Source organism: Streptopelia decaocto (genome assembly GCF_964273445.1).
Source record: "Streptopelia decaocto genome assembly, chromosome: 1".
Taxonomy (NCBI): Eukaryota; Metazoa; Chordata; class Aves; order Columbiformes; family Columbidae; genus Streptopelia; species Streptopelia decaocto.
Genome location: NC_138663.1, coordinates 182,442,342 through 182,450,573, shown reverse-complemented (window position 1 = coordinate 182,450,573; position 8,232 = coordinate 182,442,342). Strand labels below are relative to the sequence as shown.

At 45.5% G+C, this 8,232-nt stretch overlaps 2 protein-coding genes across 8 annotated transcripts in view; both read right to left on the bottom strand.

Moving 5' to 3' along the window:
* Positions 1 to 1,266: 1,266 nt before the first annotated feature.
* MLNR (motilin receptor) lies at positions 1,267 to 4,147 on the bottom strand (the record flags this gene model as incomplete). The annotated part of the gene is made up of 2 exons (XM_082043250.1): positions 1,267 to 1,580; positions 3,391 to 4,147. 2 exons carry the CDS (start codon positions 4,145 to 4,147, stop codon positions 1,267 to 1,269), a joined length of 1,071 nt encoding a protein of 356 aa, XP_081899376.1.
* A 268-nt stretch (positions 4,148 to 4,415) lies between these two features.
* The window catches only part of FNDC3A (fibronectin type III domain containing 3A), a 121,704-nt gene continuing 117,887 nt past the window's right edge, over positions 4,416 to 8,232 (bottom strand). For all 7 annotated transcript variants that reach the window (XM_082054722.1, XM_082054725.1, XM_082054723.1 and 4 more), the window contains one exon: positions 4,416 to 6,926. In XM_082054722.1, coding sequence (XP_081910848.1) covers positions 6,612 to 6,926 — 315 coding nt within the window. In that variant the 3' untranslated portion in view covers positions 4,416 to 6,611. The remainder of the gene's footprint in view (positions 6,927 to 8,232) is intronic.

Genomic DNA, 8,232 nt, shown 5'->3' with positions numbered 1-8,232 from the left:
TGGATTGTTAAATGGAGAATTGGTAATTTTTTTAAAGCCCAGGGAAGGCTTGAGTTTTAAGATCTTAAGATGTCTGAGCTGGACGTTTATTTCTGCCTTCACATGGCATCAAACACTGTTGCAGTAAACACCACTGTTATTTTTTTGATCCACAGACACATTAATTAACAAAGGCTAACAGACAACCAAGGAGAAGCATGTCCATAACACCAGTGATGCTCCTATAAGTAGAGTCCCACTTCATCGATTCTGGTCCAGATTTTTCTGATCCTGTCCTGTGACCCCTCCCAGCTCTTCTTCACAACAAGCTCTTCTTCCTAAGCCGTGTCTTTTAAGTTGGTACTTAAAGCCTTTGCGGAGCAAAATCAGTGAGTTGGCTTTGGACGCAGTGCAGCATTATGTAGCAGTAAGGCCTTTGTGTAGCCTGGCACATTCAGTGATGGGTCTCATTTGTGGGAAGATGAGTTAACTCAGCATATTATTTGCATGTGCAGTATATAACATGACACAGTGGAGACATACCACTAACATTAACCAAACACTGTGGGTCTATCATGAGGAAGTGATCAGGAATATCTAAACTCTTACAGATATAGGGGATTGGTTGCTAGTGTATAAGAGACCTTTGATCGCATAGGTCAGACCCAAAGGGCTTAAGGCTTCTGTGCAGAGGAGAGGCTTTCCCAAAGGAAGAGTCAGCGAAACGGCCTGGGAAACTTTCCTTTGTGATTACACCACCAGGTACTAAAAACACATGCACCCCCTCCCTCCTTCTTCCAAGGTTGTTCAGGATGGTGTGTGATTTATTTTGCATCCATCTTCTTGTTTTGTAAAATCTCATTTATAAGAAAATAATTTTAAAATGGCAAAGGCTTTCTGGGAGTTTCACCCATTTCTGCACCCAAGCAGAGCTGCTCCCTCAAACTCCCTCCTCTTTTGCAGTCCCCGATGTTAAGATTTTTAGAAAACGCTATAGTTTGCACAGAATACATATGCCATGAGCAACATGTAATAAATTGAAACCACAGTTTTACTGCTAATTTACTCCAGCTTTTCCTATTGAGTTATCTTTCACGCATTGCACATCATTCCCACCACTTCATGGTCTCCGCTTGTTCTGTTAACAAAAATATAAGTATTCCAGAATACAAACGGTTAGAAATACCACATGCCCTGACAAATAATATCCATCCTTTTGTGACTCTCCCGTGAAAAGGAAGATCCTCTCCGTTGCAGAGAAAGCCTGGAGAAGCGCGGGCTGCGGTCTCAGAGGCTGGTGGCGTATTCGTGCCGAGTGCAAGCGCTGCTCTCCGTGCAGCCACCAGCGTCTTTCGTGACCGTGAAAGCCCTTTCTGCTCCTCGGTGCGGCAGCAGCAGCCTGTAGGCTGCTGCCCTGTACTTCTTTGAAATCAGGTTGTAGAGGATGGGATTGATGGATGCGCTCAGGTAGAAAAGCTGCAGGGCGAATATATTGAAGTACTGGGAGAACAGCATCATCCCTGTGTCCTGGGTGTTTATAAAAATGATCCTGCCAACGTGGAAAGGCAGCCAGCAAATTACAAAGGCCAGAACCACCACAGCTGTAAGACAAAATTACATACATGATAGTTAAGGAGCGGGTTAACTACTGAACCAGCCAGTAAACTAAATTTTACATGGCTGATTTTGCAGGTTCTTCTAACTGGTACAAATGATATAAAGAAATAACAACTTTAAATTGTTGGAAAACCATGGAAACTGGAATAGCATCAAGTCTGATTGTTACTCTTTGGCTTAAAAGGTAACTGGTAAATTCTTCAGCTAAACCATGACATGAGTTTGCCAAGAAAAACGGAAACAACTAATAGTGTAACAGCCATATAATAACATCAGGCACAACAAAGATTCCCTTCAACTACGTCTGTTGTGCCATGTGTGTGATACGGCAACAAAACTCAGAATAAGAAGAGCTGCGTTTGTGGCCGCAGCTCCATTCGCTACAGAGCTGTTCTTCAAAATACATACACCACTGAAAAAGACCACAGCGTAGGGGCTGCACCTCTGTCACCCGAGCTCCCACTGAGCTCCCACTGCTGTTAACGGGATGGTTTGTAACATAAAGACTTACAGTGTAGTTTGTCGATTGATTATTTTGTTTTCCACTGAAGCTTGCACCCGCAGACAATAACTGGACTAGATGGATCTCCAGCCCGAGTCACTCCAGCTGTTGCCTTGCCTTGCATTTTGGCACAACACAAATAAACCACTTTTGCAATGGCGAATTAGCGGGAGCAGATGAGGAACAATTAAATAAACAGATTACTGTATCCATAGTTTTTATTATTTTTGTTTATAAATGCAACTAAATTAAATAAATAATCACTTACAGAGCATCCTTTGTGTTTCTCGGAGCTTAAATAAAAGCGATATAGCCAAAGCAAGTTTATGCCTGAAATCCATCACCAGCGTTGTGCTGCTGGCTCTTTGAAAGAAGGGGGAATTGTTCTGGTTCAGTGGGTTCCGAGGAGATCACGGACACAGGTGTTCCTGTTGGAAAACCTTGTCTCTATTCCAATGTAAATACCTCCCTCAAATAAGTCAGCAAAATGTACTCTCTGGGGCTTATTAGTTTATTATGTTTGTGCTACGCTGTTTTTATCCAGCTGATTACGTCCTTGGTAGAAGAAGCCTCCCATGTAGCCCCTAAACCCTTCACTAAAAGTAGAAAAGAAAATAAAATAACCAAGGCATTTTGTTTTACGCTCATAAATCAATTGTTGGATTTTTTTTTTTCTTTTTCTTCACATTGGTCACTGTTTAGAAACTTTAAAGCCCCAGGGCAGACTGGGATCTCTAACTTTGCAGAGCCTGATGCTAGGTTAATGAATGTATGGCCAAGAAAACGAAGTAAAAATTAACAGCATCCTGCATCAGCAGGAAGCGCTTTGGTATTGTGTGATTTGCCTGCAAACGGCTCGTAAGGGTTAAGCTGCTGTTTTTCAGCCTGCTTGGGCAACCAGTGGATTTTCTCCTAAGAGAGCTACAAAAGGCTGCTAAGAAAATCAAACTTATTTTTCTGAAGCAGAGATTTACTACCCAGAGGTGTTGCTGCCCACTGGAAGAGACTATCGAGTTGCAGACTGCCTTGTATTTGGTTCTGCCTGGTAAAATTCAGGAAAGGGGTAGTTCTGCAGAAGGTAGTCACGCTGCTGGATGTGCAAGGCTACACCAGGTGAAGCCTCAGCTGTGAGGGAGTGAAATTCGTGCCGTGAGGGTCCCCGGGAGCACAGAAGGGCTCAGCAGCAGGGCTAGGAGGTTCTCCTGCGCTATCCCTGCCCTGCGTGGGACCAGCCCCGCTCCAAGCCCCGGCCGTGAGCCGCAAGCACAAGGAGGGACAGAAGAAGGACTCACCCAAGATCTTGACGGTCTGGCGGTGCTCCTTCTCCCGGAGGACCGCGTTGGGGCCCCGCAGGCGGGCATTGCTGTGCCACAGCTCCCGGCCGATTAAGCCGTAGAGGACATTGAGGCAGATGACAGGCAGGACAAAGTAGGAGGTGGTGACCCAGAACATGGTGGCCAGCAGGCCGGACTCCACAGCCTGTGGGGTGGGCTTGCACTCGCGGCTGAAGTCGGTGTGGTTGTCGGGCTGCTCCACATCAACCAGGAAGAAGAAGGGGCCGGCAGAGAGGAACGCGAAGGCCCAGAGGATGCCGATGATGGCCTTCACCCGGCGCTTGGTGACCACCACCTTGGCCTTGAGGGGGAAGCAGATGGCCAGGTAGCGCTCCACGGTGAGGGCAGTGATGTGCAGGATGGTGCAGTAGGTGCAGCCCTCGCTGAGGTAGTGGGAGAGGCGGCACAGCAGCTGCCCGAAGATCCATGGCCGGGAGCGCCAGAGGCGGTAGAGGTCGAAGGGCAGCCCCAGGAGGATGAGCAGGTCAGAGACGGCCATGCTGCCCAGGTACAGGTTGGTGGTGTTCTTCATGTCGCGGTAGCCGCGGATGACCAGCACCGTCAGGACGTTGCCCGCCACGCCGACCACGAAGAGCCCCAGGCAGACGGCCGTGACGGGGACGAGCACCCGCACCGGCAGCGCCAGGCACAGCCGCTCGTCGCAGGGCGGCCACGGCCAGGGCTCGCCCCCGCTGCCGTTCCCGCCGCCCCACATGCCGCCGGGGAGCGCGGCCGCCTCAGCCCCCGGCGCTGCCGCCGCTGCCGGGGGACGCGCCGCTCCCCCGCCCCGCCCCGCCCCGGCGGCTCGGGGCCGCAGGTACCGCCCGGCCCGCCCCGCGGGGCCGCCGCTCCGGAGCCCCCAGGGGAGCGCGGCCCCGGGTGTCCCCGCCCGCCCGGCGGCAGCGGCCGCATCGCCCCCGCCGGAGCGAGCACAAGCGCTCGGGCAGCGGCGCGACCCGCCAACAGCACCGACCAGCACCAGCCAAAAAGAAGGATACTTTTATTGTCCACAGATTTTTAAAGATACTTTGCTACATAGTTTATGTATTTTTTTCTATCAGACTATACAGGTTCGTCTTCATGGAGTCCGACGTTGTACAATTGTAAAGTGATATGTTTGGTAGTGTATCTATAACGTTTTAAAAAGTTTAGAGGTTTTTTTTTTTTCTTTTTAAATTTATTTTTGGAATGTACAGTATATGAGGTAAAATTAAGATTACATTAAAAACTGTCTTCAATGCAGTAATACGCACTGAGGCTCGAATGGCAAATACACTATTAAATGACTATCAAAAATAGGAGCTCATTTGAATTTTACTATGAAAAACATAAGTCACTGCAGATTAACTGTAGTAACAAATCTTACCGTTTTAGACATTCAACCGTAAGAAATCTCCGGGCTGGTACACGCAACCTCATTTGCACTGCCAAACATGGCACTTTTAAGAAGGTTCTAGAAAACATCAGTTATCACGGTATCCTGTGGGAAGGTATCAGCCTATACGTACAAATGACAAATTTGAAAGAAAATGTAAACATACAGTACATTTGAAAGACAGATCATTCTAGCCACGTGGAGGCCAAGTTCTTCGCCATTCCTTTTTTTCTTTTTTTTAAAAAAATGAAACTCAGCAACATTATTCTACAGCACAGATCATTGGACGTATAAACAATTACAATACATGCCCGTTCTAATATAAGAGAAATTCTTCAGAGATCTTCAAAGCACAAGACAGAGGTTCCTTTTTTATTATTAAGACCGACAGAAGTGTTTAATACCATTAAAAATGCTAAACTGAACACAACTAGAAGTCATTAATGATCCACTATCTTGTAACTCAAATAAATTAAAAATAGCTAATTACAAAGTGTATAACAAATAACGTAAGTGTGATGAGACAAGGATTTTTTTGTATGTGTTTTTTAAAGATAGTTTCACTACAAGCTTTGTGTCACTGGCAATCATTGACATCTAGCAAGATGTTCAATGGGATACTTGATAAAATTCAGTCTGGTCATCCAAGAACTCACAAAAATGCAAGCTCACAAAACATTGATGAGTTATGCAACTGCAAAGTGCTCTAATGCAACATTAACTACATGCAATCAACAATTTGGTACAGTATCCAAAGAGACATTACATTAAACATTAGGATCTCAAGAAAAAAGCAGCTTTAAGTTTCCTGGTGCAAGTTACTACACTTTGTCTTCTGATTTGGTGCCCCAAAAGGAGAAAGAAAGAAAGAAAGAGAGAAAGAAAAAGCAAACAGAAGAAAGGCAGTGCTTGATTCTGGTGGATATGGCAAGTGAATGTTGGGGAAACGGCAAAAATTCAGTCATGGTGTTTATCTCAAAATATCTATTAACTAGCCAAAATCAGAGGGCACAGACATCTGTATAAACTGCATCCAATTAAAGGTCAACTTCGGAAATGTGTTGGTCAATTTAAATAATAAGTTTAAGAAGTTCTCTCACACTCTCCCTTCTATATTCATAGGAAGTAAAAGAGGCATTTTTTAAGTAAACATCAAATCCTGGGGGTAAGATAAACCACTTGTGCCACCCCCTCGTAGTCTTTCGAAAACATATACTTGCAGTGAAGAACTCCACATTTATCAGGTAAGAAGCTTCCTTCATGCAAACTCTTCCATCCAGTTTATTATTTGCTGCCTGAGAAAAGCTCCTTCTGTTTTTAAGCATAAATCCTGCTTCCCAAATAATTAAGACAAATGAGGAGGTAGAAATACAGCGCTAAATTGCTTTCACAGCATCAGATTAATATTGTATACAGCACAAGTTTGTTAGTGTAAGTTTTAAATGCGATCTACACATTCTTCCCTGTTATGGTCGCAACCCTTACAAGTGGGGGCCAGGAAACCATTTTTACGCTCGTGTTTACCGGTGAAACCCTTTTCATTAAACACTGCTCGCCTGCCCCATATAGTTTGTACTGCAAGAAGGCATATTAAACAAAAGATCGTATTTCTGTGGCTTGCGTTCGAATAACGTGTGTCAGCCTATACCTACCAGTAAGCATCTGAAAGTGGCTGAAAAGGTTCGCACCAGTCCCAACGCCAGTGCTAAACGCCTGGTTTTGTAAAAGCAAGAGAACAGAATTACTTTTAGATTATGAGAAAGTAAAATGTAATGGGCAGTGTTCTAAAATAAATCTCTTTTCTTCACTTTATTACGAAGTACTGAATGATAACAGCGATCAGAATGGAAAAGATAGCAAAAAGTGCGAGGATGACAGCAGCGCACACTTGGTCGCTCTGTGACCATTGTGTCCTTGCGGTCTGCACAGTGTCCTTGTTGGTGCTGGCCGGCGGTTCAGTCCTCTGAGAGATGAAGAGCACGGGGGCGCTGTAGGGGCCCACCAGGTCCTGGTGACCCGCTGTCTCTTGGCACTGGCGAACGGCACACACGCGGAAACGGTATTCGCAGTTCAGCTGGAGCCCCGTGTAGCGGAACGACCAGTCCGGACCCTTATAAATCTGGCAAAAAGTGTGAGGGCGAAAAAAAAAGAACACGTGAAGTAAAACCACCCTATATACACATCTGTATCTCAGGATGCTTCTGTTTATGGTGAAGGTAACCGCAAAAAGCATGACTCCTCACTGGTGTTTTCACCCATGCAAAGAAAAATGGACAAGAAGCTCACAAAGGCAATTTAAATGCCAGATAAAGTCCCCAGTCCTTTTGGTGAAATGCAGGAAAAGGACCACAAGTGCTTTTACAGCATGATGAGTGCACACCAAATAAACTCTGTTGGAAACCCCAGTGCTGAGGTGTTTTAGCGACCGCTTGTAAATATTAATACTACACCATGGGATGTAATATACAATCTCATCACAGGATTTTAGGTAATTAACTCTGTAACACGCTGCTTCACTAAATCTAATCTAATCCTACGTACTTTATTGTTGTTAAAATACCACGTATTTAAAATACTATAATTTACCCCAATAAACATTGTATCAGGAAGGCTGCAAGGAGTTTTCTCTAATTCTTCATGTCACCAGTTCCCAAGGCAGAGGTGACTTCTCGGGGTGCTCTCCATGGGCCTCCCGCTGGCTGGGTAACACAAGGAGACTCTCCCGTTCAGTTCACAACTCTGGCATGGAGTACCTAATTCACTGAAATCTAAATGCTGTTTTCTCAAATTAATTAACTCGCAGCTAGGGAAAGGTCCTGTAAAAGCCAACGAAATCGCACGCAGGTGCAATGTTGTGTTTATAGGTATATCAATAGGTACTGAGCTATTACACGGGTAGGATGGTACAATTCGACTTCTCTCTTCAAAACCCTTCACCTCCCACCACCTCCAGCATTATCTGGATTTGCTTTATTTAATTGGTAGCAGGATACAGAAAAATCACATCATGCAGCAGTTTTCCCTACAGTTACCATATTATTAGATGGTATTTCACAAATGCAAACTATCAGCCATTCAATGGAAGAAGCGGGAAACCTCTTCTGATTTTGTTGCTGAGGAGCTGTTTGCTGCGCCTGTGGCTACTCCTGGACTCGTAAAGTCCTCCCACCACCAGGCAGCTGAGCTGGGATCTACTACCTGGGGTCTTTTCTTTCGCTCAATAAATGGTTCCGGTGCTCAGACAGGGCAGGTCACTGGAAGTGCAGCTTCCTCAAAATTCTGCTAATTTGTGTCCTGCACTCGGTAGACAGCAAACAGGCCACAGACACACGTCCTACTCGAGCTCCAGCTACACCAGATGCATGGGTCACTGTCCCCAGCTACTTGTCCCCAGTGTCTTGCCATGAGTTGTACCCCCCTCCAAT